At 38.0% G+C, this 16,239-nt stretch overlaps 1 protein-coding gene across 3 annotated transcripts in view; it reads right to left on the bottom strand.

The window, feature by feature from the left end:
- The window catches only part of LOC113056101 (actin filament-associated protein 1-like), a 45,115-nt gene that overhangs the window by 6,627 nt on the left and 22,249 nt on the right, over positions 1 to 16,239 (bottom strand). For all 3 annotated transcript variants that reach the window (XM_026222597.1, XM_026222596.1, XM_026222598.1), the window contains exons 2-8: positions 15,862 to 15,990; positions 15,657 to 15,739; positions 6,925 to 7,033; positions 6,560 to 6,771; positions 5,968 to 6,147; positions 2,469 to 2,561; positions 1,659 to 1,734 (exon numbers count right to left, since the gene is read on the bottom strand). In XM_026222597.1, coding sequence (XP_026078382.1) covers positions 1,659 to 1,734; positions 2,469 to 2,561; positions 5,968 to 6,147; positions 6,560 to 6,771; positions 6,925 to 7,033; positions 15,657 to 15,739; positions 15,862 to 15,990 — 882 coding nt within the window. The remainder of the gene's footprint in view (positions 1 to 1,658; positions 1,735 to 2,468; positions 2,562 to 5,967; positions 6,148 to 6,559; positions 6,772 to 6,924; positions 7,034 to 15,656; positions 15,740 to 15,861; positions 15,991 to 16,239) is intronic.

The raw sequence follows: 16,239 nt of genomic DNA, 5'->3' as shown, positions 1-16,239 counted from the left end.
CAATGACAGGACCCGTCTTCAGACTTAAATCCTTTACAGTGCGTGAAACCAACACCGTTCTTCTCCAAGTTGTTCAGATACTTTTATCTGAGGAGTGTGGTCTGTGGTCATGGTATTGTAAGAAACAAAAGATCTAGAACAACAAACTTGAGCACTGAGGGTAAAAGGACATACTGTGGAAAACCGTTCAGGTCACATCTTATTCCAAACCAATGGTGGACAATGTTAGCAAACTTGCATTTTGGGATCTGGACTTGGATAAAATGTGTAAGACGCTGCAGCACAACAAATTACAGGCTTTTCTCCTTCTCTAAAAGGCCTACTACAAAGGCAGCTCACAAGGACAGAGAATACATAAAAAGAGGGAAACTCTCGCTTTTCTGAAGGCCTGACTTGGTCCAAGCTCTACTGTAGAAGATTACATCTTAGTTGGCGACTCCTTTAATTAAAGCTAAGCCCATCTGAACCCAAGTCCTCTAAAGTTTCCTCAGGCATGAGGCAAAACCCAAAGACACAGATGCAAAAACCATTGGACCTTTAAGGACCTATACAGACATAGTTCTTCATTTTATCATGAAGGAAAATTCTGCGATCAGGCTAATATGATTTCACAGTGTCTCAGCACTTATGACAACTGAAAAGAATATGACGAATGTTTTATTTTTATTTGTATTCCATCTTTCATCAAAGAAGTGCAGCAGCTGGCTGCTGGTTTGATATAAGAATATCTCTGGTGCTATCAGACAGAGGTGGTTTGTGTTTCTGCTGCCAAGAAACACTACCCTTAATTCTTTGTTATAAAATAAAAACAAATACCTTTTTCATTACCTTTCCATACCCTTACACTTTCACAGGAATTATTATATGACACCAGTCCTTGTTATCCGTCGGCTTATCAGAGATCAGCTGCCATAACTCATGTGAAAACAGCACAGCAGTCACTGCGGCTTGTGGCCGTGATACTGAGCTATCATTCACACACAATTTGCAGATTCACAAGTTTTGGATTCCACTCAAATTAAGCAATTCTTCACAGAAAGATCTGAGACAAGGCAGTGTCAAAGTGAAATAAGAAAGAAACATTTCCACAGACCTGAAACAGATGTCCCGAAAAGTTCAATCCTAGATTAAGACCGCGTGGTGTAAATACTTGATAAATGATACTATTCGATTATTTAAGAGGGTCTCCTTGCTTTGACTTTGGCATTGTTCAAACAATGGAGTTTTTCAATTCATATAAATTTGTTCTTTATTCAAGTACTGTTGCTCTGTTATGTCACTAAGTTTGTTTTTTGTTTTAACCGAAAAAAGTGAAGATTTAAAATTCACTTCATCAATTAAAACACTAGCAGACAAATTATTATTATTTTTATTTAATACAGCTATTTTATCTAGTAACCGACAGGTTTCCCCAGCAGAATTCAGCAGTCAAAAACAACTGAAAATGACTGACAAACTGATGGTGAAAAATATTATTAAATAATACTAAATCAGCCTATCAAATACTAATCAAATATTGAATCACATATTTTAGAGAGACAGACAGCTATAGATAGATTAGCTTCCAGACACAAAATACTCTCCCTTTACATGAACTCTTCATCTGTCCTCTCCAATGATGATATGGACCAAAACAGGGACTGAACATAAAGACTCACCTGGATCTTTGCCATCTGAGATGCCATTTTCATGACAGGGCTCTCCATCTGAACTGGGTCGATCGCAGGACAGCTTCTGCAAAACAAGAGTAAGGTTACAGCTACAGTATGCTTGCAGTTACAGAAAAAAACATGCATTTAAGCAGGAGAAAGAACACTGAATGGTACAAATAACAGTGAATTCCTTGTTACATTTCATTTAATGACCAATTGTTTATAGATAGACACATTATATACATGCACAAAGAGTCAGAATACTAAAGTGCATACACAAACACCTCTGCAGTCTACCCAAACAAAATTCGGAGCACATTTGTTTTGCATTAAGTGCGAATAATTAGACTAGGCTCATGCATGCTGTGCCAGTTTAAGAGGTTTGACATTAAACCCCCTTTAGATCTGTCTTAAAAACAGAACACACAAATAAACAAGTGCAACATGCGCATGCTGCAAAAATCGCAGTCACAGCATACTGCATATGAAAGAATGTGTTTTCCAAAAATGATAAGATCACATATCCTCCCACATCTATTTAGCCTTGCCAGCAGCACACATCCACAGCAAGATGGAATTTGGTATGCATATGCAGCTTTTATAGCCCTCCATGCCCTGGCAGGAGAGCCACTGTGCAAGAATACTGATAGGAGGCGTCTGTGTAGGGTACTGAGGTGTGCTCAAGCTGGCAAGCATGCAAACTGCCACACAGTCTCACAAACCTGCATGTACAGTAGGTAGATCCAACATACTCTGCAGGCATAGTACACCCGCACATGCAAAGTATTATACAGAAATAGAATTAAGAATTCGCACCTTTTCCAGCTCTGCTTTGTGAATTGGGGAACCAGAGCCAGCTCCGTCACAGTCCACCACTCCATTTCCATTAGAGCAGACTTCCTTCATCACCTTAAAGAAACCACAGAAGCGCAAAATAACAGGCAGAAATTCTATTTTTCTCAATATACCTTTTTAAATGAATGGGATGCTTGTTCCATTAGAAATAAAGAAATGCTAATTTAAAAAAAATCTATTTTTATGATGTTTAACAGGGTTCCCACAAATTTTGCTCAATACATTTCATGAATTTTCTGGAATTAAGATTAAAAAAAAAAATGTTTTCAGATATTACACTCACAAAGATCAATTTAGCTGATACATTTGTTTACATTCCTACAGCTAGAACAAATTATATTAACTAGAGACATTTTCTTAGACTTATAAAAAAAAAAATTTTGTGAATATATTTAAAAAATCTAACAAATTTATGACTTTTCCAAGACTTTATTATTTTATTAGATTATATTCATTTCATGTTTTTTCAGGTCTAGAAATTTTATTCTATTTCACATGGCAACCCTTGAATAGTCCGAAACTTTCTTTTCTCCCAGTCAAACAGATGCCACAAGCACAAACTCTCCACCACCTCCACGTTCTGCCATGCACATGCGCTCAAATGGATTCCACACGTCACATGCAGTTGGAAGTGCAGCTGGAAGGCTGTTACATGCGTCATTGCTCTCGTGGCTCTGTGTGAATGAGATATCCAGAGATCTCAAAACTGCACAGACTCTTCGCCGCCACATAAGTGTGACCTCACATTACCTGGGGGTAACACCCAAAAAACCCCATAACCAGTGGTGTCGAGTGAACAAGATGGATACAGAGATCTATCACAATGAGAGAAGCTCACCTTTACACACCCTACACAGCCCCTTCCCAAACTGCCCCCATGTCAAAGACCCATATATAACCAAATATCATTTTAGTTGAACTCCTCTGAGCGTCGTAACTTGACGCAGCACGTTGGGGTTTGGCAACCGGTTTACATAATTGGGCTCGCGGGAAAATTGCAGGCTGTGGCCTCACTCTTTGGCTTTGACTGCAAAGAAGTGGGTTTCTGGGACACGCTCAGTCAAAAAATATTTTGTGCCGTGCTAATGTGCCCTCATTAGCATTGATATTTTCAAACGAAGAGTTAATATGGAGAACTACTGCATGAAATCCAACAATCAAAGTCATATTTACCAGTCAAACAAATGTTTGTAGACAACCAAACTGCCACAACAGATAGTGAAGCGAAGCAAAGCCAATGACGAGCATTCAGCATGGGCAGAAATTAACAATTCCACACCAGTCAGCACACAAACACAAACCAACACAATCAGTAGCTAATAAGATGCAACGCAACAGAAAGCAGGAACTGAAAAGAAGAATAAAAGTTTCAACATTATACAGTGGTCATGTTCATTGCTACAATAGACAAAGACTAACAGGAGAACAAATGCACTCCATATCTTACCATTCATGCCAAGGGCAGAGGAGAGTCAAATTACAAAAAATAGAGAAGAAAGAAGAACGAAGGGATGAAGAAAGACAGGAGGTGGAATTTCCCCAGGCCTGACCAAAGGATCAGAACAGAGGAGCTACGTGAACTAATCGAATGAAGACTGGAAAAGAAGGAGAGAGAACAAAGAAGAAAACAATGCAGAGGTGCGATACAACACTAAAATGATTTAAAAATGAAAAACAACAAGCCAACATTTTCCATAGATTAATCATTAGTCAACTGGATAAAGCATCTATGAGCCACAGACACCTCTGGGTTTCTTTACTGTTCCTTAGTTTATTTTGAAGACATGAAGTATTCCATTAAAGCTTAAAAATGTTTCCTTGTCGCCTAATATTCCACTATTTGAATACTAATGTCTCCCATAAAACATTTAGTTCCACTTAAAAAAAAAAAAAGATTTTCATTGAAGCAGAGCAAAACACATTCTGAAACAACCACATCTTGTGAGTATTTAAAAGAGAATCAGTGGGTCATTTACTATGTTATTAATGATCTAATGTCTGCATCTGTGAATAATGATTTAATTTCTAGAAAAAAAAAATATATCAACAACAAAAAAAATTCTTAAAAATTCAAAGACTTATTTTGAAAAACAACAACTTACAAAGAGCACATTTCTAATTGCTATAATTTATTTGATTTAATTTTAATTGGAGCTTGAATAACATTTTTAAAATAAATAAACTGGACTCTAGGAATTTTATCACTTTCCCAAGACTTTTAAGATTTTCATTATTTTCCCAGGCATATAAAACTATAATTACATGGGAGACATTAGATGCTGAATAAAAAAAAAAAAGTGGAATATTCAAGTTTCTTTTAATAATAATTGTGGAATAAATTATTTTCCCAGGTTATTACTGAAGTTAGAGAGAACATGCTTCTTCATTTTGGGAATGAGTCCCTATGCACCATTGAGTTGTTGAGTAGTGTGTGCATGACTGAAACACAATATAACAAATCCCCTTGAGGAAGGGTGGTTTCTGTTTATTCCAAGCAGAAATCAATTACAGACCAAACAGCACAGCACTTTGCCCCCTTCCTATACCGCAATTACAGCTATTGTTGCTGCATATTTGCAGTCTGATGTCCACACCCACTTTAAGGTGCTGCACAGCTAATTGCATGTGCCTTCCTGTCCGCAAATCAATAAACAGAAGCTCATTACGATATGGACAAATAGTAACAGAATAGGAAAATCTCTCTTTTTTTTGTCTTTATAAATGAGAACGTTGCAATGAGTGATGTCTTTAGAAACAGAGCCACCAGAGGAGTGATGGACACCAATGAGGGAACTGCAATTTCCATCAATCGTCCATTGACTGCAGCTGGTTTTAATGATTTATCTGCAGTATAAGTTGCTTTCAGGTTATAAACTCAAAGATCCGTCACACGAGAGCTCAGAGACTTTCACTGGCATGGTTCACAATGTTTGTGAAAACCAGATGTGGAGGAAAACTGCTTTAAACAGATATAGAACAGACTATCAAAGTAACAAGTTATCAACAAGCACCATCTCTAGAGCCGTTAAGATTAAAATCCTTTGAACTTAAACCAAGAAACGCTTTTTAAAGTTTAGGTTTCACAAGAGACTTGCGCAAGGAGTTGAAATGAACTGGGTGGATATAAACTAAATCTAAATATACAGATGTGACACCCGAGAACAAAGATGTAATAGTATGTATAATTCTGTATTTAGTATACAGAGCAACCTGCTTTTAACCCAACACACCCAACTGAACACAAACACTGAACAGCTGGACCCGAGGACTGTTACTCCTGGTTTGTTTAACTTCTACTGTATACCGAAAAGACGAGCATATCCGTGTGGTTCACCAGAAAAACCTGCAGGTCGACAGCTGCTTTCTAATAAGCTACTCCAGATTTTCATCGAGCACAATCTTATGGATATGAACCTAGCACTTTTTGAGCTGTCTGGCCACTTTTAGGATTTCTGGTTACCTTAAGCCACTCTTCGGCCTGTTCTTTGCTCTGTACGGCAAGCACCAGAGCATCAGCTCCCTGATGGACGATCTTTAGTTCATGCTTCTTCTTCTTGCCGTCTTTGGGAATGTGTGTGATGCTGCAGCCAGACAGGAGGAGCTCCATCTGTGGAGTCTGGTCTTTGGACGACTTGTAGCACTGAGAGACAGAGAGAAACACATTAGGGAAGCTGCTTAGCCTATACATATTAGTTCCTCTGAAATCATTTTGTTTACACACTACAACATAAGCTGAGACGAGCCAAGCAGAGTTGCTTGGAAATAGTGGCAATGTGACAGTGGGGTAAGATGTGTCAGTGGGTAAACGGTCTTGATATTTCTTATCAAGTGACCATACATATAGGCACACCAAAAAACAGATAAGCATATAAAAAGTTAGCATTTTTATGCTAAAACTGATATGATTACTAATGTAGAAAAACTAAAGATTGGCTATGTTAGTCTAAACATTTACCATTAATTATTAAATGAAGCATTTTTCCTAAAATAGTTTGGTGGGGTAAAGTGTGCCAGATGCTGTACTCTCAAAAAGAGTGTGTGTGTGCACTCACCAACAATTTGTTGTCTTTTATGACACAGAGCAGTTTGGTCCATTGTCCAAAGCGTTTCTTTCGTAACAGAAATGCACAGATACGAGCGTCTTTCACCAGGTCCATGGAGGCCTCCTCGGATGGCCACTGGTGATGCATCTTCTGCCCCTTCCCATCCTCCTCTTCCTCATCATATGACTCATATGAACTACTCATGGCATCTGAGTCATAATCTGAGAAAAGAATTACAACTCTGATTATTGAATTGTACTGAAATTAATGCAAAAATGTTCTGGCCTTTCTTAGGTCACAGATGCAGCTACATTACTGGCATAACTCTAAAACGTATAACATATTAATAGTGTGGTGTTAAAAACTATCCTTACTAGAGGTGATGTACTCTGGTGCTTTCCCAGGGCCCAGCGGAACGGCTTCCTCATAATAACCTTCAGGAAGAGAAGAGCTTGGCAAGGGAGGAGGCCCGTTGTCTGGAGGCTTTGGGACGGAGGGAAAGAGAAAGAGAGAGAAAGTGGTCAGCTCAATCATACAGCCTCCTGGATGAGAGTGTCCCTTCTTCCTTTTCCTAGAAATGTGAGGACAAAAATATCCGCTTCACTGGCTCCAATGACTGTCTGCAGCTGTGAATCCTCAAAAGCTAACAATATCAAAACAGCTGAGGCATCATCCATCTTATCCCGTATGAAAAAGAAGTTTATTGAAGTATGCTATTAGTATACTTCTTTTAATTTTTACAAAATAGGAAATTATACTTTCAGTCTACTTTTTATGTACTTCTCAGAAATGTGGTCTATGTACAGTACTTCTCAGAAATATACTTAAAATGACATTGAAGTATAGCTGGCTTAAAAAAAGCCTAAATATATTTGCGCCATAGCTACTTGTGCTCCAGGAATCAATGTTTTCATTGTTATATGGTAGGTGGCGCTATTACTCACCTTCTGTACACAATTTCCAAAACACAAGCGAAGAAGAAACCGAAACAACAGATGCTTCAATATGTAATCTAACACGATCAGAAATAAAACAGCATCACATAAAATGTCGACCCATGAAGAGGTTATAACTGTCAAGCCATCTACGTTTTGAACATAGTCATAGTCTTTTTTCAGCTTTTTGTTAAAAATTTTGTTTATTTCTTTAATATTATAATTTTTTTATTTACGGAACTTACCCACATTGAAGTATTTATAAAAAAAGAATGCATGAAGCTGCAATAAAATGTTTTTGTTTACAAGCAGATTCCCTTTTCTTTCTTTTAATGTTTTGTATGTTCAGAAACTCATATAACGAAATATATACAAATTAATACCTAAATAGGGACATAGTAGTAGAGCTGAAGATCTTTGCCCAAACCTGACGGGACCCGATGGGACCCGGCGAATTCGGCCGGGTTCGAGCTTAATTTATGTCATCTTACGTGGGCTCGGGCCGGGCTCGAGCTCGCGCTCCGGTTTGCGAGGTAACCGTGTATGGTAACATGTGATGTGTTTCGATTAGCTCGAGAAAGATGCGAAAATGGATGCTGAGTAGGTGTAACGAAGGCTTGCCTCTGGCGATTACGTTTTGGTTGCACCAGCAACTAAAGCAAAGTCTGAGGTGTGGAAAAGTTTTGACCATGTTTATAATGAGAATAATGAGTGAATAATGACGCAGGAGTGACATCAGTGAGCGCAGGAACGCGCTGAAGACATCTACAGTGGATTCAATCATTTTCCTCCACAAAAACATGTAGACCTAGCCTAATCTCTGTGAGTAAAGGTTTTTCAAATGATGAATAAATATTCATTGAGTCTTAAATGCACAATGTGGACAGAGTATTTACGCTAATGTTGGCATTATTGTTTTATTAAATATCATCTGCTAGTGCGAAGCAAATCCAGCGGAGCCTTTATCTTAATTTCGTTATTGCCAAATACCCATCTTAATTAAAAATTTATCTTAATTAAATTTGTCAATAATGACTCATTTTTATTGGTGCGTTGGTCTATTTATAGGATAAATGAGCCTATGTCTAGAATGCTGAGATGTTACGATGTCACAGAGGACTTATTTTATTTCTTTATTCCAACTTCCAAGTGGTCTAGTCTATGTTAGCTATGAATAAATTATGTTAAAACATGTATAAATGACTCATTATTGACAAAAGGCAAAAGAGTATTTAAATAATGTCGGGCTGTAAATGGGTTCGGGCTTTTAAAAAGCTGTCATTCAAAATGTAGCCTACTTGTCGGGCTCGGGTCCTGTCGCGCCTAACTTTTAAGGTCCGATTACAGCTCTACATAGTAGTATACTTATAGTATGATGTAATTTTCACTTAAAGAAAATGTACAAATATACTTGCAGTATAAAACTACTAAAATTGTAGTTTACCGAAACTATACTAGAAGTGTATTAAAATGCTAAAAGTATTTAATTAGTAAACTTTCAGTACACATACAGTATAAGTTTACTTTTAGTATAGTTGCAGTACAAACAAAAAAGAAAATATATGTAATCCGGTTGCGTACTCAAAGTTTACTACTGTTATACTTAAAGTATACTTAAAAATATACTTTTATATACTAGGAAGTTGGCCAATTTAATCCCAAGGAGTACTGAAATAGTGCACTTACAGTTATTAAATCAAATTACTAGTATGCTGATATTTGTATACTTACTATATAAAGTATACTTTAAAATGTAGTTGAACTTTACTTCAGTATACTTAATAAAATAAACTTGAAGTATACTTCTTTTTGGCATGGGATCTGAAGTCCATCTTAGAGGTCAACTGTTCATACTGAACTAAGATCTCTAACATCACAGTGAGGCCAATATGAACCAACCAAGGGCGTACATATCAACAACTGTGGCAAGAATCAAAAGGGAATGTTAACAAACAAACTGTCAACAAAAAAAGACAGGATTTTATGGTAAAAGAGCAGCTGGTCATGATAAGGAGAAGAAAGAAAAATACAAAAAAGTGAAAGTACAACACAAACAAATCAAAAATAGGAAACTAGAGCAGCGTGAGCTACAGAATAGAAAGATGAGAATCATAAGGCTGGCCAGCAAGTTCTGGAAAAAGAGTTCAGGGCTGTTTGCCGTTCTTTATTCCCATCTGGAGGCGCACCATTAGAAGTGTGGGCTTCTTACCTAACGCAAGTCATTTGGCCAGATTGCTCCATCTGTGTTTAAACAAAAACAACTGTAGTAAATAAAGGTAATACCTAACAGAATATCACTCATTTAGTTTGCTGCAATAAAGATTCACTTCCAAAATCTAGTGTGCTGTCCCCGCAGGCAGCGTTTTACATCACCATAGACACTCTCTTAATGCCAAGACTGCACCCAAAGGTAGGCGGCATAATTATACTGCCTTCCAAGACTTTCTTTTGGCTGAATTGCTAGGGCAGGGAAGCATTGCATGTTTAGTGAAGAAGGCAATCCTAGAAAGCACTAGAATGAGAGGTCTAATAGAATAGAATATATAATATTTGTAAATTTTAAATGATTGTAAAATTCTGAGGGAAAAAATATGCATGGAAAAACTGAAAGATTAGAGAAAATCAAAATTTCTTCATATGCATTTCCATTCTCAATGCAGTTACAACACCGGTTTAAAAATCTGAAAACTTTTGTGCACACTTTTAGGATAAAATCTGCACAAAGTTTTCTACACGTGGCCCCTGGTGTCTATAATCAATGTGCCCACTAGAGAACCTCATTAGTGTGCGAGTCAGTTTGTTTGAAAGAGGGAAAAAGAGAAAGAGAGATTGTGTGTATATGAGCGCAAATGAGCATGCATGTGTGAGTTACAATGTGTTTAAGACCGTCTGATTTGGGCCTTGGTTGGTTGGGCCCCGCTGGCAGCACATGTGACAACCTGGTGTTGTCATGACAACGCAGGCCCTCCAGAGTCTCCCTCATTTCCCAGGCTGCATGCAAACAATTATGGTTGATGACAAACTCATATAAACACTTCTCGTTTTCTTTTCCCCCCTCTAAACCATGGAAAGTCTGTCTTTATTTCTTTTTCTTTCATTTCAGCTCACAGAAAGCACTTTTATTTTCCAGTGCTTTTCAGGTGGGGGAAATTACAACACATTTCAAGAGACCAAAGGACCAGTGATCTCAGTTGCCACCTGGCACACTTTCTCAACATGGTAACCTCGATGTGGTACAATATTAACACAGAACATGAACGCAAGAAGACATGGAAATATACTGTAGGGGGAAAAGTTAAAACAGACGAGAAACAACCAAACGCTTTCACTGATTTACTGCATTTTCATTTTAGGAAGTAACTGTGATGAGACCTTCTATGTTCAGATATTACCAAGAAATATCACCCTTGAATGCTTTTTTAGATTATTGATGGTGCAAGAACAGCATGGCCTTTTTCAGCGTGGCCTAAATTAGCTCATAATATACTGGCAACAAAAACAGCGTCAAATTGATTGTGTGTTGGGCTGAGCTCAGTGTTTATTCTGTACTCTGCTGGTTCCTGAGGGTTTTTGTGTAATCAAAGCTACAATCCTGGCACATGAGAGAAGGGTGCGTTTGATGTCAGAGGTAGAGGAGGATACTTTATCTCTGTGCTAGTCATTGCAACTTGGCTTTAGATATAATGAAGAACAGAACATGCAAACTTCCCCATTCACTCTTCATCTTTGTGGGTACTTAAGAGTGAAGCTACTATAAATGTACGTCTAAAACAAGATTTGGCTGCTCCTTTCTTCCTCTCAGCATGATTTTTTTTTAAATGAATTCATAATTTTATTCAGCAAGGATGCATTACATTTTTCAAGAGTGACAGTAAATGCATACATTTTATAAAATATTTCGATTATGTTCTTTTGAAAGAAAAAAAAGTAATATTGTAAATATTGTGAAAATATATATAGTATAAAATACTAAATGACAATGAAATAAAAAAAGAAGAAAAAAAAAAACTATAAAATATGGAAAACCAAAAGGGCAAAGAACTGTTTTTCTTTTAACGTTGTCATTTCCAGTCAAAAAGTTCACTGAATACAGTAGCACTATTTATCAGTTCCTTCTTTCCCATCAAGCCATAAACCGCTCAGCTAAACACAGAAGACAGCTGTGTTACTGCCTGTTATGGTTTCGGTTCATCAGGGCATCTAAGCCCGGAGGGAGGACAGAATTCCAGGCAAAAACTGCAGTGTGAAGAGTCTTGCCGTAGCAGCGTTCCATACCAGAGCCGCTCAAGTATTTTTAGGCATAGTTCCACCTCTGGTCGGAGCTGGAAATCTGTATGAAGCATATCTGCACCTACAGAAAAAAGTACACTTCCACCTATTCATGCAAGATCTAGTCCATCAATATGTCTGTGCTTATGTATAAGGGAAATACTTGACCTAGATTTCAAAAATGAGCTTCAAACTTCATTTCACACTTCCTTTCCAGACCATTTCACTTCATAACATAGCGTATAGTGTTATTATGCGGTCCGTGATAAGTGTGAGTGTTAACAGACGTCTGGGCCAGTCTGGGTCTATTGTATTGGGATTGCAGCACAGCGCAGCCAGGAAAATGAACTCAGTCCGTCAATAATTCAGATGTTTGACCTTCACATTTCCTTGTTTGGCTGCTTTAATATACAATGTATTCATGCATACACTTAAACACTATTCATACAAAAAACCTCACACACATTCATGCAGTGGAGTTAGTTTTGTGAGGTTTGTGTCTTAGCAATTGGTTTTCTATGTGTTTTGGAGAATTTTTTCATTCTCGACTGGTTCTTTCGCAGAAACTTTCCAGCAGTCCCACATTAAAAAACATCCCAAAAAATGAAAGCTCATTTTCCAGAATGAAGTGACTATATAAACTGTCACTTGCTATAACCTATAAAAGATGTTCAGAGGGGTAGAAATCGCCATCTGTATTGGTATTTCCATGGAAATCATAATTCATTTTCCTTCTTTTGTCCATGACACAATGAGGGATAGGTCATTGCATTCCACACTGCGGTTAACCCTCCTTAAAAGGTAGCTGGGGGTGTGTGTGTGTGTGTGGGGGGGGGGGGGGGTTAATACAGTAGAGCCTTTTGCTTTAGCACAACTGAATCTTGGGATTTCCATTGTCTGCCACTGTGGGCCTAGAAAGAGAGAACATACATCCAAAACCCGACTCTCCTGCTATGACTTTTGTCATCATTAGTCACTGGTACAGCATTTTAGGCAAAAAAAACAACAACAAAAAAAACCTGCATTTAACTTTGGGACATTCAGTGAAAATGAAAGATAAAGGGGAAAAATGAACAAAGGAAGAGCTAAAAAAAATGGGCTAAAAAGAGGGGAGGTTTTTCAAAAACAGACTCCCTTTTGGGTTACAAAGGGCAGACAGATAATGAGTTTGTCTGCGTCTATGTTCATTAATATGACATTGTGTGTTGAGGTGCAGTCGGGGTATGCTGGTGGGGAGGAGCGGAAGCCAACATCAACACAGATGAAAGTCATCATTGTCACAGCGGAGTCTGCTATGGCTTTCCCCTATTCTCTTGCTCTCTCTCTCTGCTCAGTTAAGAAAGGCAGGATCCAATTCGGTGACTGCAGAAAGTGTTACAGGGCTTTACCCCCTCCAATCATTGACTTGATTAGAGCACCGAAAATAGTGCGCTAGGTTATCATGTTCTTTTTCTAACTTTCTAAGTACTAAATGGGCAATTTAATTTAAAACAAATTAGAAATTGCTGGAAAAATGAATCAAAGACAAATGAATTTTAAATTAAAAAACATAATAAAATAAAAATGTTGTACCGCCTGATCAAATTACACTGGAACTTCACATTCTGAAACTGTGTACATAAAAAGAGAAGCACCAGTTCAGAAGCACCTGATTCTCCTGCTATGTTGGGTCTGGTACAGCATTATGGGCAATGCAACTTGGGTGTAATCAATGTAAAATTAAACACTTTTGTATCATGTTCACATTTAGTTGGTTTTAATTGGTGTGTTATTTTGGGAAAAAAAGTTGGATAAAAGTTACGTTTTCATTACTAAAAATTGCTGTTGCTCTTATAAAGGCTATTGGAAGTACACAGACCAAACTGTGCATGCATGTGCAGTAAGCATAACCTTGCATGCATGTGCAGTAAGCATAACCTTGCATGCATGTGCAGTAAGCATAACTTGTCTGAAAGTAATACTATTGCTCGAAAGAACTAAATTAGCATTTAGAAAGCTATGCATCAACAGAAAGTCAAAAAATTCCTCTTCGGGTTCGTTATAGTACATGAACAGGGAAGATTTGCAGTGAATTTGCTGGCAAATGTTCAGAAACTCAAAGCCACAGAGTACAATTCAACGCAAACACACACACATGCACAGACACGACTCCAGACATGATTCTTCCCCTTGCGTACTGTGGTGTCTGCTGTCCGATCCACGGCCCTATCTCACCACCCACATGCCCAGCTTCAATCCTTTTTCTTCAATCTCTGCCACTGTGGTTTTGACCACTCATAGGGGCCATAGAAGGCTTTAGTCAAACACACACACAAAACACACACACACACACACACACACACACACACACACACACACACACACACACACACACACACACACACACACACACACACTGAATGTGCAGAATTAGGTCTGGCAGCAATATGACAAGGAGTCAGTTTATAAACCTGGCTCACTGACGCAATAGTAAATCATCACATAGCTGAGGAGAGAGAAAGAGTGAGATGAAGAGGATGGAGTTTAGGGTGTGGTTGATGGAGAGCAGGAACAAGAGAAACTAAACAGTGCAATGGAAAAGAAACACTGTGTTCTGCCTTTCCTCAGGCAGGTTTTGCACAGGCACAGGTCTGATCTCATCTCACACAGTCTATCCCACAAATCCCTGGCCCATCACACCTTCCGGAAACAGACACAGCCCCCAATCACACACACACACTGGGGTTATGCACGGGTGGCTGAGCTAGGAAAGGATGTTTCTAATTATACTGTAAAGTGCTGAGTGTGTAAAGGGTGGACTGTAAAACAAAGTGCTAGGATGCGTGCATTTGAGAGTGATCAACACCTGCCCCCATGAACACTTGCTATTTATCACATGCATCTACTCCTGCTCTAAAACAAAGATGACTGTTACTCTAAGTGTCACGCACATGAGAGCACATAATGGCATAATTTGTTTCATATGTGACGGATGAGACCACTTCAGGGTCATGTGTCGGCAATTATGAGGTCATGTGACAGAAATCATACTGATGTGAACATTTCCTGCTGCTGTTTTACAGAGCTCATATAAAAACACTGAACACACAGAGACCATCAAACCACCAACCAGCGGCATTCGGCGTTCAGACGACATTGCTTCCAAATATACGACAACAAGGACTATTTCTGGACTACAAGAAATGCTAAAACAAACAAAACTAAAAACTCACTGTAAGGAAATCAAAGTTTTCCTTCGTGATGTTTAATTTAGTAGGGCTGGATGATATAATGAAGTATAATGAATAGTTTTATTCAGCACGGATGCAAGCTATTGATTAAAGTGACAGTAAAGTCGTTGACATTTTTACAAAAGAAAATGTATTTCAAATAAATGCTGTTCTTTTGAACTTTCTATTGATTAAAGTTTCCACAAACATTTTAAGCAGCATAACTCTTTCAAAGTTGATAATAATAAGAAATGTTTCTTGAGCACCAAATTAATCAAAATAAATGTAAAATATCAGTGTTTTCTAAAGGATCACGTGACACTGACGACGGGAATAATGCCTGCTGAAATTCAGCTTTGCCATCACAGGAATAAATTACTAAAAAAAAAAAAAAAGTTAATACTTCAAATATCACTCACCCCAAACTTTACAATAGTATTATATAACAAAACATTGCTGTTATGTATTATTATATAGGTGATTATAAACATACAAACATTCTTGGGACATTTTAATTAAATAACTAACAAACAAAAAAATCCTAATCATACTTTTGAGTTATTTTAGAGCAAACACATTAATGATATGACACATTTTTAATATTTGAAGAAGAAAACTACAGTGATATATATTTTTAGTTATATCACCCAGTCCTAATTTATAGTAACTGCTTATTTAATATACATATCTTACCATCCAGGGGTGAGGAATCTCTGGTAGGGGCATCTGAGGAGGGGCCGGGAGAGAGGTGTGTATCTCTGTCTTACATGAGGGCTCTGAGAGAGCAAAACACACATCAAAACACATTCACATTATTGAAAAAAAGAGATATGGTGCACTGCGAATAGTTTAGCTGAGGTCAAAGGTGAAATGAGCAGCTAAAGGGGGTTGGGCTTACCTCTAGTGGCTAGAACTCTGTGCAGGATGTTTAATATTTCCTGTTTCTTCTCTCTCACCCCAGCAGTTAAATATTCTCTGTCCAACAACTCCAGAAAGACCCGCAACTCTGCCAGCAACTCCTCCATCGCTGAAAAGAACACATACAATCTGATGTTCAATAAGCATAAGAATAGCTTCAGAAGAAAAACTAATACTTTTGTCTCATCAAATCTTCTGCTTTGTTGATTTTCTCATATTGCCACTGTAAAGATGGGCCATGTGTGCTTTGTTCAGCACTGGGATGTTGGCTGGTATCTGGAAAAAGCAGTGAATTATGGGTATCTGTTGGCTCAGCACCTGAGGGATATCAAAGGCTATCAAATGTGAATTGCAGCCC

This window comes from Carassius auratus, chromosome 37 (genome assembly GCF_003368295.1).
Source record: "Carassius auratus strain Wakin chromosome 37, ASM336829v1, whole genome shotgun sequence".
NCBI lineage: Eukaryota > Metazoa > Chordata > Actinopteri > Cypriniformes > Cyprinidae > Carassius > Carassius auratus.
Note: the sequence above shows the minus strand (reverse complement) of the source record. Positions and strands in the feature narration are given on the sequence as shown.